Genomic DNA, 15,696 nt, shown 5'->3' with positions numbered 1-15,696 from the left:
ATCAGCAAGGAAACCGGGCAGCAGGTCGAGCAACCGGCTGAAAAAGCCACACTGCCCTTGCCTCCTTCCCATGTCCAGGAAGGAAGTGGGAAGGAGACAAGGGCAGCGTGGCTTTTTCAGCTGGTTGCTCACGCTACTGCTGTGGCTTCCCTACCAATCAGTGGCGGGGAGGGGTCGGCCTTTAAAGAGCCGGGGAGGCACTTCACCATTGCCTTCGGAAGCCTTAAACTTGTACGAATGGAGGGGGGAGGAGGTGCTGTGGGTGGCGGGGGGGAGGAGGTGTCATGGGAGAACAGGAGGAGGCACTGGGGGATGGGGGGGAGGCTGAATGTGGTGCCCCCACCTTGCAGGCCCTGGGGCCACGGTGGGTGGGCCAGCCCTTGGGCAGGTCCCTGGGGCCAAAAAAGTTGGGGACCACTGCCCTTGGGCAAGCATGGAATCCATTAATCCGTATGGGCAAGTGTGGATTTTCTATTGGCAATCATGTAAATTGGCAATTGTTGTTCTTAGGGCAAGCCTGCTCTCCATTATTCTCTATGGCCAAGTGTGGTCCTAATTATTCCCTATGGGCAAGAGTGGTCTCCATTAATCCTTATGGGCAAGTGTGGATTATCTGTTGGCAATCATGTATAGCAGGGGTGGAGAACTTTTTTTCTGTCAAGGGCCATTTGGATATTTATAACTGCATTCACGGGCCATATTATCAACTTAAAAAAACAGTGCCCCGCCAAGGGAGAACAATTCAGGCCGGCAAAATTAATGCAAATAATTGTTTTTCTACTTGAAGTCATGTGGGGAAAGCCTGATTTGGCACACACACATGACCTGCCGCTCTAGGCAAATGCCTAGGTCCAGGACTTTTTTTGTAGAAAAAAGCCCAGCAGGAACTCATTAGCATTTTAACCACATTTCCTAATATTACCATATTAGGTCACATACTTATTAGCATATTAGGCCACATTATCTAGTATAATCAAGTGCAAATTGAACTGATGGTAGCTGGCTCCCACCCCTCATCCCTGCTATCCCTCCCTCCCTTCATGTCAAAACTGCAGCTGCTCCCAGCAGACCTTTAAATGCACTCATATACCGTGGCAGTAGTCCTTCACAATGCGCACTACTCCAGAGAGAGAGGGAAGAAGGAAGGGAAATAAAGAAATGGGAAGAAAGGGAAATAGTGGGAGAAATGGAAAAGGGAACTGAAAAGGGGGAAGAAAGGATAATAAAGTAAAATAAAGGGGGGGGGAGAAACAAAAAGAGGGAAAGCAAAATAAAGGGGGTAAGAAGGAAATAAATACTGGGAGAAATGGAAAGAAAGGGAAATAAATGGGGGAAGAAAGGGTAATAAAGTAAAATAAAGGGGGAAGCGTGGTCCCAATTATTCACTATGGGAAAGCATGGTCCCAATTATTCCCTATGTGCATTCTCTATTGGTAATCATGTATAGTCTATGGACAATTGCTTGCCTTAGGGCAAGTGTGATTTCCGCTATTTCCTATGGGCAGACGTATTCATTAGTCCCTAGGGGCAAAGATGAATTCTCTATTGGCAATCATGTATAGTCTATGTCCTTAGGGGAAGTGTGGTCTCTCTTATTCCCTATGACAAGTGTGGATTCTCTGTTGGCAGTCATGTTTAGTTATATCTGTAGTCTGGGGATCAGCTGCAATTCCTGGAGAGCCCCAGGCCCCATCTAGAGATTAGTAACCCTCAAACCAGATTACCCTCTTAAATACATTGATAGTGTGTTAAGACGCATGCTATTATGTAACGCTCTCGATTCCAATCGCCTCCACCGCACAAGAAAGGGCCCTTGTAAATTCTGTGCAAGCCTACACAAGAAACAGCATGTCTCATTGCAATACAAAGCTATATATAAAGTCAAAAGTCGATATTATCAGAGTGAAGGTCGCCCGTGCTCAACTGATTATGCAAAGCTAACGAAATTAGGTTAAGCCTAATTTCCATTCCCTATGGGCAAGCGTTGATTCTCTATTGGCAATCATGTATAGTCTAAGGACAATCACTGTTCCTAGTTTTAGTATGTCCCATAAGCAGGAGGACACCCTATAGCCACTGTAGTGTCCCCCTTCTGCTGTGAGTTCCCAGGTTGGACCACTCATTCAACAGAGAAAAGCAGTCTCAAAACATCAACTGTTTATTTGCAAGAAGACAATTCCAACAACTATGCAAAACTGGAAACTGAAACTAGAGCTCCACCCAATAAGGCTAAACCAAATCACACTGATACTAGAGGAGCAAACTGCTTCATTACATACAAACATATACTATAAATTGCCACCTCCTCTCTATATCATTGTTTGGTTTTGTATATATCTGTACTAATCAGATATCCTGTTCAGGTCAGTGTGTTAGCTAGCAGGCAGGCAGTAAAAAGACTAACAAAATATGTGGCAGGATGGTGGAAGACAGAAGGGCTTGGCATGACTTGAGTTTCCTTGAGTCACTACTTCAAATCTAAAGAACTGAGCAGGGACTCTTCAGATGTGAAGAAGCATGTAGTGACTCATGAAAGCTCCTACCCTGCTGCCACATATTTTGCTACTGGACTCTGAGTCACACAGAAAGTGTAAGTACCCACTATAAATCTATATAGGAAGAACTAGGCCACAGTGCCCTCCAGCCTGCTTATTCCTTGTCTGAACCGTTAAATACTGGTTGCCACTTAGTGGACAAGCAGCAATTTTATCCAGGACAGTTTGGCAAGGGATCCTGGAGGTTTTTGCTATCTTCTGTGTATGGAGCAAGGGTCACAGGGGATGTATTTGTGAAGTTCCTGTATTGTGCAAGGGGTTGGACTGATGACCGGGGAGGTCTCTTCCAACTCTATGATTTTATGATGATTCTAATGTTTTTAAACCATTCCATTTTAAATATTATGTAATGTAAAATAGTTCATGCGATTAATATCGTGTATATTCAATTTTGCGTAACTAGATTCAGATTTGGCGCCGTTAACCCTATATATTGGATAGAGGAGTCCGTGTCTTTCCTAGTTGAAATTCCATTTTAATGTCGCTTATAACTCCTGTGCAGGCCTACACAAGAAACAGCGTGTCTCATTGCAATACAAAGCTATATATAAAGTCAAAAGTCGATATTATCAGAGCGAAGGTTGCCCGTGCTCAACTGATTATGCAAAGCTAAAGGAAATTCTGAGCAGGATCCCTGACTTGACGCGCGTTGTCGCGAGAGGCTTTGCTGTGTTGCCTAAAAGGAAGCGCCTCATAAAGCGGCCGGGAAGAAGCCGAGGCCTCCTTGCCAGTAGAGGTCAGTAATTCGATCTCTGCTCAAGCGACGCGAACGAGACGGCCACGCTCGTTGAAGCCTCCGCGGCAGTAGCTCCTCCCGCTCCCCGTCCTTGGCTGATGAGGTATCCATGGCGGCGGCAACGTTGGAGGCCTGTTGAGTGAGCGCCGTCTTGCTTGGTCGACTGGCCCCAGAAAACCCCATGGCTGCTCGAAGCGAGGACGAAGCAATTCTCTTCAGGCGCGGGGCCGGGCAGGTATGTGGGACTGCCCGTGAGCTCCGCGGCAGGGCTTTCCCCCGCCTTCGTTTGCGAGGATCGCTCTCGAGGGCCCTTCCTTGTGCGGTGGCGTTGTATTTGTCGCGTGTTGCTGGTGAATCGGAGGAGGCGACTGGAATCGCGAGCGTTACATAACAGCATGCGTCTTAACACACTATCGAAGTATTTAAGAGGGTGTGCCCATTGTTTCAGTAATCTGGTTTGAGGGTTACTAACCTCTAGATGGGGCCTGGGGCTCTCCAGGAATTGCAGCTGATCCCCAGACTACAAATATAACTTTCCCTAGAGGAAATGGAAGTTCAGAGGGTGGATTCTTACGCATCATATCTCCGATGAGCTTACTCTTCTCCCCAAACGCTGCTCTCTTCAACCTCTGCCTCCCAAATCCCCAGGAATTTCCCAAAATGGAGTTGGCAGTCATAGGATTTAGTTCATAGCTCTTTTTATAATTTTTTTTTAAAATGGGCTAAATAAATCTCTCAGTATTGTTCTCTTTCCTCTGCAGAGTGATGATTCTGATATATGGGATGATACAGCCCTCATAAAGGCATATGATAAAGCAGTTGCATCTTTCAAGGTAAAGCACATCCTGGTGGTGTTAGTGCATAATGTAAGCTGTGGAGATTTAAGCTTCCATGGAAGCTGCTCTCTAGAATTTATTTCCAGATGTAACAGTTTTCAAGGAAGGAAGGATGGGGTTGAGATTGTAATCACTTTAACAGGCAGGCCAAAACCCGGTGATTCACAGATGCAGCATCTCTTAGACCATTTCCACACCCGTTATTTGCCCTAGGGTTGATACTATCGGAAAGTGTTTTTCTCCTGCTTCTCCATAGCATCCATTAATTAATCATCTAGGTTTTCCCTGGTGTTTCTTCAGTGTTTTCCAAACTTGCTTCTGCTGTAAAGTTTCAGGAAATATTGCAGTAAAGCCTGAATGGTTGCCATTTGTTTGGGAATGTTCAGATTTTCCTGGTCCCACCTTCAAGGACCTTTTCTTTCCTCCTCTTCTTGAAGCAGCCATCCCCCACCTCACCCTGCCACCAAGGGCTATTCTGTTTTAATCAGCAGTTGACTGTTGTTATATCAGTAATACAATCTGTGTATTTGGTTCTTTAAATTCACAGCTTTAGCTCCCCCCCCCCAAGTATGTTTCCCTTCTCTTTTGTTGTGGAGATATAAGTAGAAAAGCACATCTCTTCAGCAAAAGGGGCTAGCAGGTTTTTGTTTTTTTACATAAAAGCTGGGAAATTTAAAAAGTTGGGAACTCAATAAAATGATATTCAACTGATGTTTTGCTGGTAGAAGAGGGAGGAAGAGTGACATTTGATTTTTTTTATTGTTGCTTCAGTCCCTTAGTCAATATGGTTCTTTATTGTTGTTTCTGCTGCAACCTTCAGGGTTGTAGGACAATGAGAACGTGGGAAAGATTGCTGTCAATAGATGGGATACAGTCCATCCTGTTCAGTCTGACAGTCTCTGATATGGCACACTGATGGAGAATCCCCTTTTAGTACATTATCACTGAGTAATATACAATACAGACAAGATTGTCATCATTTCTCTTGTGATTGAATTCATTGTAAGCAATATAGTTTAATCTTGTATTGCCAATTTAGTTTTCTAACAAAATATTCTGTAATTGACAACATTCAGATATGGCAGTCGTTGCAATTTTGTTCTGATTCTGGATAGTTTATGGTGCTTTCCCTTGTGTGCATTCTTAAATGGATGGAAGCAGCCAAAAGACATGCAACTGTGTCAGCAATTATCAAGATGTGTTTCTCAGTCAATGTAGCTGCTGAGGACAGCCTTTCTTTTTGCAGCCTTGAGCAAGATATTAGAGCAGTTATTTTAAAAGTGTTGCTCTAGTCCAGGGGTGTCAAACTCATTTGTTATGAGGGCCAGATATAACATGAATGAGACCTTATCGGACCAGGTCATGTATGTCATAAAATGTAATGTCAGGTAGCAGAGATGTAAAGGGGACAAGGAGGGGAGGAACCTCAGCCAATAGAAGGAAGAGAGCTTTGGCTCAGCAACTCTGCTGTGCGATTGAGAGAGCCTGCCAAAGAAAGCTTTCCCTCCCATCCCTTCCTCCCCAAGAGAGGAGCGTCAGTCAAGAGAGGTTTTAATCTGTCGATTCTGTGCGATTGAGCAAGCCTGGCAAAGCAAACTGTGACACAGAAGAAAGCAAAAGAGGGAGAAGAAAGCAGACAACAGTGAGTTGCTTGCAGGCCTGCTAGGAGTAATCTGGGGGCCTGATCTGGCCTTCGGGCCGCATGTTCAACACCCCTGCCCTAGTCTGTTTCAAAAAAGTAGGCGGCAAAGAATGGAAGCAGTGTAGCTAAAGTATGAACCTCAAAGACCTAGGCTATCCTGGGTCTATACCTTCCAATACTTAGAATATGAACCACTCCTCCCATTTTATGCTCTTGGGTATGGTTGGGCCTCTACTGAATAGGTTGCTGTGACATGGGCTTCAGAGAACAATCCATTGTTTAAAATGTTTTTTTTTAACTTTCTCTAACAGAATGCTTTGAAGAATGGTGACTGTTCAGAGCCTTTGGCTAAAATGGAGCAAAATGCTGGAACGAAAAGAAAAAATAACAAAAAGAACAAGAGTAGGAAGAAAAGTAATGCTGCATCACAGAAACAGGTCATTGTGGGGGGACATTTGTGACAGCATACACAAAGGCAATATCTTTTTAAAGCTTTTCAATGTTTTTCTTTTTATCATAAAAAGGACTTTATTTTTCCAAGTTAAAGTTGTTCCCAAATACAAGGCTTAGGGAATAGCAACCTAACCTTCAATTGCCTTCTCTTTCCTATAATGTTGTACCTGAAATTTTACAGGAAAGAGAAAGCCTGATGTTTGATGTCAAGTAGAAAGCCCAAAACTGCTGTTCAGACCATTACACAAAATCATACAATGCAATTAAAGTATATTAAAACAAAGGAGTTTGTCTGTCTCATCTATAAACTAATAAAGACCCCTTAGGGACTTGTACTTTGGGACACTTTTTCACTTTGGCATATATGAATATTGTATGTTGCATATTGGTTTTGAACCACAAACCACATGATATAATTTTATAGATGAGATATACATGAACTGTTTTGTTTTAATATACTTTATTTGTATTGTGTTATTTTGTGCAGTGGTCTGAACAGCAGTTTTGGCTTTCCACTTGACACTTATGCTGTTCCCCACCACCATTTTTTCTTTATTTACTGATATTTGAGAAGGCCTGTTTTGTATTGCTGTCTTGAGTATATGTTGTTCAGTGGTATTATTCCATTTTTTAGCTTTTGAAACAGGAATGATACTTTTGTAACCAGAATGAAATATTTGTAGAAGCTGCTGAAGAGAGTGCCACATTTGATTCCATGTTTTCAGATGGTGCATTTGAAGAACCATGTAAAATAAGGGTGACAGGTATCTAAAACTAACATTTTGGATTAAGAAGGAAGCAAACGAATACTAACTGTGCAGGGAGGGTATAAAAGTATACATCTCAAACAGTCTGCTTGAAGAAAAGGGTTTTTTGAACAAAAGAAGTTTTGCTAATCTAGGAGGCTGATGGAAAACTAGTGTTAGAACATTACATGTATTTTTTCTTTCAATACAGTGGAGAGTTAACGATGCATGCAGTGCAGTTTGGTCTGAAGATGGTAATGTGTACCAAGCAACCATTAACTCAATTAACTGGAAAAAAGGGACATGTGTAGTGGTTTATACTGGATATGGAAATAGGGAAGAGCACCGGCTGTCTGATCTGCTGCCACCAATAGATGCTGAGGGAACAAATGAGGAAAGAAGCGCCGGGGAGGTGAGAGCCAATATAAACTTCCCATTTTACTGAAATGGGAGAAACTTCTTATTTTAACAGCACTTGCAGGGTTTATAGTATGTATCCTTGGCGCAGGCATATTAAATCAGCCTTGGCCTTTTTTGGTGGCAGCACTTACATTGTGGCATGGCCTCTTTGGTGGTGGGAATGATGGGGGAAGGAGTGAATTTACAAATCATGCATGGCTGAGTAATTGGGGCAGGCCTTTAAATGAGGATTGGATTGTTACTAGGGACAGCAATAGCTGGCTGGCCTCTGTTCTGTTTAAAATTATTGATTTTATGTATTGTGTATTATTATAATATGTTATGAGTCCATGATAGGAAAAAGGCAGATTAAAAATGACTTTAAATTAATAGCAGAAGTGGACAGGATGCAGTTTAAATATAACTGGCAACTTTAAGACAGCAAAGTTTTATTCAAGGTAACTGCCTACATAGGAACTGAATTTGATCTTGTGCCTTTTATTTGTTTTTAAAAGCTATACTGTTGTCTTATTCTACACCCAAGGCAGCTTTCAACTACCAGCAGTCCCTACAAAATGAAATTTAAACAGTTTAAAAGATTTACAAATATCACATTAAACAACCAGTAAAAGTTCCCCTTCTTTCAGATGTTGTTGTTTTGTAAAAAAAAACCCCAACAGGAACTCATTTGCATATTAGGCCAAAGCAGCCAGAACTGCATTATTGCGCATTCTGCTAAAAAAAAAAAGCCCTGGTATTATTAGGTTGGATTTACTAGGCTGCCCTTCCCTGCAAGCAGGGCTCAGGGTGGCTTACAACTAAAGAGGTACAATAAATAGTTTAAATTAAAACTCACTTCAAAACATCAGCAGATAGAATGTATACTTCCAGATAGCTAAAAAAATCAGCTTCTATAGACCTCATAAGTGAAGGGTTATGGAGGGGTGTGTGGGAGAGTGCCAGATTTTGTACTGTCCCATTGCTGCTGTCAACCAAATGCCATCCATCTGAGAAGCTTCTGCTCAAATGAGCACTTTATTAGAGCTCCATAAGGTTTCCACTGAGGGTGCCCTCCACGCCTCTGGAAGTTGGTTCCATAGGACCAGTACCACAACAGAAGAAAGAAGCATGGGACCTTGCCAGAGAGGCATAGACAGGGCTGTAACTAGGTGGGGGCCATGGGGGCAGTGCCTCCTCCCAAATCTGCCAGACACACCCTCTTCTGGTCCTCTGACCCTCCCTCTCCTCTTGTCTTCATTAATTGGGTTAGCATCCCCTGACGCCGCCTCCAGAAAAAAATCCTAGATATGGGTGAGGGCATAGACCTTGCAAGGGGAGTTTGTTGTGAGGGTGTAACCAGACACACAGGTTCACATAGGAGAAGGCAGTCCTTACTGTGCTTTTTGCAGTCTTTTGGTAGTTGCATTTAAAACCATAAGAACATAAGAGAAGCCATGTTGGATCAGGCCAACGGCCCATCCAGTCCAACACTCTGTGTCACACAGTGGCAAAAAATTTTATATATACACACACACTGTGGCTAATAGCCACTATTCTTTGGCATCACAAAACCCGAATGCAGGAAGACCAGAGTGTATTTATTATTAGCACATTGTAAGTGTACCTTGAACATGTCTGTGCCAGATTTCTAATTAAAGTTATATTTTCTAGAATGCAAATGAGGCTCAGTATTCAACTGATGAAAGTGACCGGTCCTTCCAGTCACCTGGAAATAAACACAGTCGTACAAAATCAGCGCAATGGAATTCGCACTTCCCTCTGCTGGCGCCACCACCACCACTGGGATTGGGAAGGGTAAGGGAAAGTCATCCGGTTACTACATAGCTGTATTAATAATAATAATAATAATAATATTTAACTTGTATCCCACCCTCCCTGCCGAAGCAGGCTCAGGGTGGCTCACATAGCATAATATAAAATACAAACATTACAATAATAAAAGCACACTGGTTACATAACAAAATTACATATTACAGTTCACCTATAGATATTATTACATTAAAACTATCTAATTAAAACGATCAAATTCAATTTCAACAAATTAGTTTAGTGCTACAGTCTCGATGTTACTCATCTTATAATTTTACGTGGCGACGGTACAATAGGTTCCACATTAAGAAAAAGCCAGCTGAAAGAGGGTAGTCTTGAAGCCCTGTGGAACTGGGTAAGGGTCCGCAAGGCCTGCACCTCTTCTGGTAATTGGTTCCACCAGTGGGGAGCTGTGATCGAAAAGGCCCTTTCTCTTGTAGCTTTCAGTTTGGCCTCCTTCAGCCCAGGGATTGTCAATAGATTTTGCGAACCAGATCTCAGTACCCTCTGGGAAACATATGGGGAGAGACGGTCCCTAAGGTAGGCAGGTCCCTGGCCATATAGGGCTTTAAAGGTAATAACCAGCACTTTGTAACAAATCTGGTACACAATTGGCAGCCAGTGCAGTTCCTGCAGCCTCAGCTGTATGTGCTCCCACTTAGGGAGTCCCAATAACAGTCTGGCTGCCGCATTCTGCACTAGCTGCAGTTTCCGGGTATGGCACAGGGGCAGCCCCATGTAGAGGGCATTACAGTAGTCTAACCTCGAGGTGACTGTTGCATGGATCACTGTTGCCAGGTCGTTGCGGCAGGAAGGAGGCCAACTGCCTCGCCCACCTAAGATGAAAAAACGCGGATTTAGCAGTGGCTGCTATCTGGGCCTCCATATACAAGGAAGGCTCCAGTAGCACCCCCAAGCTCTTGACCTTGCACACGGTTTCCAATGGCACACCATCGAAAGCTAGTAGGGGGATTTCCCTTCCCAGGCCACCACGGCTCAAGCAAAGGACCTCTGTCTTTGCTGGGTTCAACCTACTCAGCCTGAGCCATCCTGCTATGGCTTGCAATGCTAGGTCCAGATTTTCTGGAACGCAGCCAGGCTGGCTGTCCATCAGTAGATAAGAGCTGGGTGTCATCAGCATACTGGTGACAGCCCAGCCCATACCACCGGGCAATCTGGGCAAGGGGGCGCATGTAGATGTTAAACAACATCGGGGAGAGCACAACCCCCTGTGGCACCCCACAATTAAGTGGATGCCTCTGGTACAGTTCTCCCCCAATCGCCACTCTTTGTCCCCGACAATCAAGGAAAGAGGAAAGCCATTGCAAGGCTAGCCCCTGAATCCCCGCATTGGCGAGGTGGCGGGTCAGTAACTGATGGTCGACCATATCGAACGCAGCCGATAGGTCTAACAACATCAGCATCGCTGAACCGCCTCGATCCATATGCCGCTGGAGATCATCCACCAGGGTGACCAGTACTGTCTCCATCCCAAGGCCAGGCGAAAGCCAGACTGGTGGGGATCTAGGACGTTATTCAACTGTTTTAGTGGAGTGGTGCCTTTCTTTAAAAGGTTTGAGTGTAATTGGCCTTGAACTACCAGACTAAGGGCTACTGCTTTAAGAATAATTATATCTACCAAGGTAAAGAGATGAGAGCCTTGCTCAGCTCTGTATGACTGTGTTTCATGTGAAATGAATGCATTTTGGAAAGCTATGCACAAAACCTGGTGCCTTTTGAATATTAATATAGGTTCTAAAATGTTGTTAAATGCTTAAATCCTTTGACAGTTCTCTGGTTGGGGTCAGTGTTGCTTCTTAGCTGAGTTAGCGTAAGCTAGCTCAGAGTTCTTTAACCTTCGGCTCACACATTTTTGTCTTAGCTCAGGTAAAATGGCCCCAGAGCAGTAGTTCACAACTTTAATGCCAGTAGCTCACAAAGGAGAATTTTTGCTCACAAGATTCCACAGCTTAGAGCGAGTATTGGTTGAGGTGCATTGTGTCAATTTGTTTGCTTTGCTTTATAGTCATGGATATAATGAAGACCTTCTTTTGTTGCATGTTAAACAACTTGAATGTAGACTGGGTCAAAGTTCAGTGGACCTCCATCTTTCTTATCAGGCTGGCCTCCACCGTTTCCATCAGGACCACCGGTGAGTGATAGGTGTAAAATGTAACAATAAAAAAGCGTGCTCTTAGACCTTGTTCTGTCAAACAGTAGATAAGGGGTGGGATACAGTGAGGGATTTCCACAGATGGAAGGGGAATGGTTATTGCTGATTTTCCCCATCGCACTGTCCCCTTGTACTCTTCCTGCAAGCTAGCATTTGAGGTGAGGCATTTGAGGCTGCAGTCTAACCTATTTCTAGTCTGCATTACTTCACATTGCATAAAAATTCACTATCACAGAAAGCTAGTAATGTAAGAGGTAAAGGTTCTAGTCTAGCTTATCTTGGACATTTTAGTATCTATGCACTTGTCTTGACTCTTGCCCCTCACGGCTGATAGTATCATGCCAGGCAGAGCTGGTTGACTGAATCCAGGTTAATAAATGCATTTCTATGATAAGATGTTGTTCCAACCACTTTGGAAGACATGGTTGTGAGACCCTTCCTGAAGAAGGCATCTTTGGACCCAAATAACCTAAACAATTACTTTAAAAAAAAAAAGTAGTCCCCTTTGCAAGTACCAGTCGTTTCCAACTCTGGGGTGACGTCGCATCATGATGTTTTCATGGCAGACTTTTTTACGAGGTGGTGTGCCATTGCCTTCCCCAGACATCTATACTCCCCCCACCTCCCCAGCAAGCTGGGTACTCATTTTGCTGACCTCGGAAGGATGGAAGGCTGAGTCAACCTTGAGCCGGCTACCCGAACCGAGCTTCTGCCGGGATCGAACTCAGGTCATGAGCAGAGAGCTTCGACTGCAGTACTGCAGCTTTACCACTCCGCACCACAGGGCTCTTACTACCCAGTGGTTAATATTCCATTCTTGGGCAAGGTGCTTAAGTGGGTGGTGGCTACACAGCTTTAGGCAGTCTTGGATGAGACAGATTATTTAGATTCATTTCCTCTTTTTTAAAAAATATAATTTGTAAACCGACCCCCCAAAGGCTTGTGGAGGTGTACAACATTCAACAAGTACATAAAATAATCATTAATGACATTCAGCTTAAGCAATTTAACAATTAAAGCAATACAATACATGCAGTAAAACGAATCCAGATTCCTGCCTGGTTTTTGGATGGAAATGGCCTTGGTGTTGAAGATGCTCTCACCACAGAATGTGCAACATCTTTAATCTGGCTTAGCCAAGGCACACATTACTTTTTCTTACTTTTTGGGAAGAACTAGATGTTCATAGTGCTGATTATGTTGGCTTCCTCTAGGCTTTGTAGATTGTTGTGATTAGTTGAATTGATGTCTTCTTGGCCTTTCTTTTTTCACCTTTCTTTACATGTTCTTTTGTCTAAGATTTCAGTAAGCACTTGTAGTAGCTTTTAAGGTAAAGAGAGTGTGGTGACATGATGCAGACATACTCTGAATAAACATTATGCCATTATTCAGTTAATTTGGCATTAGAAGCCTCTTAAATGATTGCTTGTAATGAACTCTGAGATTCTAGAGCTGCACAGGAGACTACAACCACTGTTGATCTGGGGCATTTAGCTCTTAAGCTTGTTGCTTTGAAAATATGGATACTAGTTTTAGATGACAAAGATAGTATCATGCTAGCTTTCAGATTATAAATCTGAAAAAATGTACACATTTTAGAATGTTCTGCTTTTTGAAACTTTCTAAAGAGAAATCAACCAGTTCAGTATAAACTTTCTTTTTTCCTAGTTGATACCACCACCACCACCTCTGAGTCCAGACTCGTCAGAAGATGACGAAGCATTAGGAAGTATGTTAATAGCCTGGTATATGAGTGGTTATCATACTGGCTACTATCTGGTAAGAGAGAGGTCTTTTTTTTCCCTTCCTGAAATGCATCTTACCTCTTCAACTCCTTATGTTAATGCAACTTGAATAGAATAGCCTTTTGTGTGGCTTTCTTAATCTAATAAAAAAGCAGTTTGTAAAACAAACCATTATGGGTGGCTGGATCTGTTACCCATCATCTTGGGGATCTAGACAACCCATGGAACATCGTAATATGTAGTTTGACCTTAAAACAAACCCCCAAATTCAAAGAGAGCCACATTGGTCCAGATCCATCCTGTCAAGTGTCTGCATTATTTTCTGTGAGAAAAACCGTAGTCTTACATGGGTTGAAATATTCTTGGAAGGTCACTGTACATGGAGAATTCAGTGTGATATTGACATTTGTTATGGTTTCTGCTGTGCTACATGGAAGTGAAAATGCTGTCAAAATGGTTCTGCTACTTTCTTACTGCTTTAAGAGTAAAACTAAAATTTTAAATCAAACTAGATTGACTTTGCTAACCAAAACTTAACACTGACCCACTGGGATAGTGCTGAATTTATTTCATTTTTTGTCTGTTCTCCCAGAATTGGCTCAGAGAATGAATCTCTCTGCCATCTGACACTTCTAGTGTATGTGACCAGAAAAAACCTTTGCAGCCTGCTCAGTGCTTCTGTTGCCTGCTCTCACATTTGCACACAAACCCAAAAATGCTGCATACAAAACCTGCATAATTCTGGGGATATATTTGATTGGTCTTTAAGAAAATATTGTTTTAGCAGCATACCATAGTGTTGGTTTTATTATATCTCACTTTTGCATTTTTTTTAATTGCCCCTCTTTTATCCTGAGGGTGGGCTCCCTCTGTGGTTGTCTGTGCCTCCTGTAGCATCCATTTTGTGGTTGTACTCACCACTCTGCCTCATAATTCTAAAGGTGCCCACAGGCCCAAAAATGTTGAGGACCCCGGCATAGATAATCAGATTTTAGTGTCACTTCTGTTCCATTGTCGATAATCTATTGGTCTGTAATACACATTGGTCTTCTGTTACAAACAGTTCCATATACTGTATTGCACAGGGTTTAAAACAGAGCCGAATGGAAGCTACGTTGGGGAGACACACCCATTCTAAGTAGCAGCTGTAAGTATTAATTTTGTTTCAGTAGAGAGCAAGCTGTACCAATATCTTGGAGACACAACAAAAATACTGGGCTGTTAATATAGTTTTTCTTGTGGATGTGAAGGTAGGGCAGGAAGAACCATCACACATTATTCTTTCCTGGCAGTCCATGGAAAGGGTGCTGTGAAAACAGTGAGGGGGTTGACTTATTGCTGCTTTGTGGCTTAGGGCTGTAGATGCATTTTTTAAAAAATAAAACTAAGTCAACTGTTCTCTCTGTAATGAGCAAAGCAATGTAACTTTAATTTTCATCCATGAAATCATTTCCATAGATTCACTAGCAGTTTCCTCAAGGATAATGAAACAACAAAACTGGAAGAGGTTTTAAAAAGTAGCATACAAAGAAATGCCTATCATTTCTATATACACCTCTTTTTTCAGATGGCATGTTAAATACAACTGAGTGGCTGATATCATTTTCATGTATTTCCAATACAAATAGCTCATCTTGGACAGAAGATGAACTTAATATTACTGACATGTATTTCTAATATGCTCTAATTTACCTGTATGTTTTCTTTTTAAAAACTAGGTGTGAAAAAATCTCTCCCATGGAGAGGGATACCCCACGTATACATTCTTCAACAAAGATGAAGTGTTCACTGAGAGGGAGATCACTGACTGTATAATCCTCAGAGGCATCACTTACCCACTTTGTACAAATGATACTTTGCTAGCAAGATTACAGGTTTAACCCTGTTTTTATCATGTATTGTCCCACTCTCGAGTGCCTATTCTGAACTAATTCCTCTTCCTCTGCATCTGATTATCTAGCCTTGCACTGATTTAAGGTGCTAACAGAATCACTTGGCAGTGACAATAGGCATAGAGAAACTAGTTGACTGTTGGTTTGAAGATTCCACAGAAAGTATCTTTTTTTCTTCACTTGTTTTTCAGATCTTGTTTGGAACTGTTCATGTACACATCCAGTAAAACACCTGACAGGTTCATGTCATTGCTTATTATGTACTTAAACTTTCTAGAAGGTGTAACCAGTCAGTGATTTTTATAGATGCTTGTGGTTGGTTACCCAGTGGTCCAGACTGTGGGGCTAGAACAAATCTGTTCAAGCGAATAGGGATCTGTTACTTAGCAGTGATGTCACTGAACTTGTTTAAAATACTCAATAAACTTTTTTCCCCAAAACTTTACTTTAATGTTGTTAGTCTGTTTTACATCTAGCAAAGAGAATGGACTTTAATATAGGAAAGATATAATGGAAATCACCATAGGTGTCTTGTTTTAGTCTAATCCTGCCTGCTTAAAAGCCAATATGAATAAGGAAGTCAGTTTTCCTCAGTTGTGTGATTGCAGAGTTATCTGCACTATCATGGTGATTGCTTTGGTCCATTATGAAAGAGTGCTTCCATGTAGCAAGCAATTGTATTGCCACTT

At 42.3% G+C, this 15,696-nt stretch overlaps 1 protein-coding gene across 1 annotated transcript; it reads left to right on the top strand.

The window, feature by feature from the left end:
* The first annotated feature begins 3,057 nt into the window (after positions 1–3,057).
* On the top strand, positions 3,058–15,452 carry LOC132569569 (survival of motor neuron protein-like). The gene is made up of 9 exons (XM_060235782.1): positions 3,058–3,526; positions 4,053–4,124; positions 6,081–6,206; positions 7,180–7,380; positions 9,039–9,182; positions 11,278–11,349; positions 13,039–13,149; positions 14,201–14,262; positions 14,834–15,452. The coding sequence occupies exons 1-8, from the start codon at positions 3,473–3,475 to the stop codon at positions 14,255–14,257; spliced, it is 837 nt and encodes a 278-aa protein (XP_060091765.1). The 5' UTR covers positions 3,058–3,472; the 3' UTR covers positions 14,258–14,262; positions 14,834–15,452.
* The last annotated feature ends 244 nt before the right edge of the window (positions 15,453–15,696 follow it).

This window comes from Heteronotia binoei, chromosome 4 (genome assembly GCF_032191835.1).
Source record: "Heteronotia binoei isolate CCM8104 ecotype False Entrance Well chromosome 4, APGP_CSIRO_Hbin_v1, whole genome shotgun sequence".
In the NCBI taxonomy this organism is placed as follows: Eukaryota; Metazoa; Chordata; class Lepidosauria; order Squamata; family Gekkonidae; genus Heteronotia; species Heteronotia binoei.
The sequence above is the reverse complement of the archived record's forward strand: the minus strand, read 5'-3'. Positions and strand labels throughout refer to the sequence as shown.

Coding starts and splice junctions, on each gene's coding strand:
- LOC132569569 (XM_060235782.1), top strand. CDS start 3,473: ATGGCTGCTCGAAGCGAGGACGAAGCAATTCTCTTCAGGCGCGGGGCC. Junction 6,207..7,179: donor ATGCTGCATCACAGAAACAG/GTCATTGTGGGG, acceptor CTTTCAATACAG/TGGAGAGTTAACGATGCATG. Junction 9,183..11,277: donor CACCACTGGGATTGGGAAGG/GTAAGGGAAAGT, acceptor ACTTGAATGTAG/ACTGGGTCAAAGTTCAGTGG.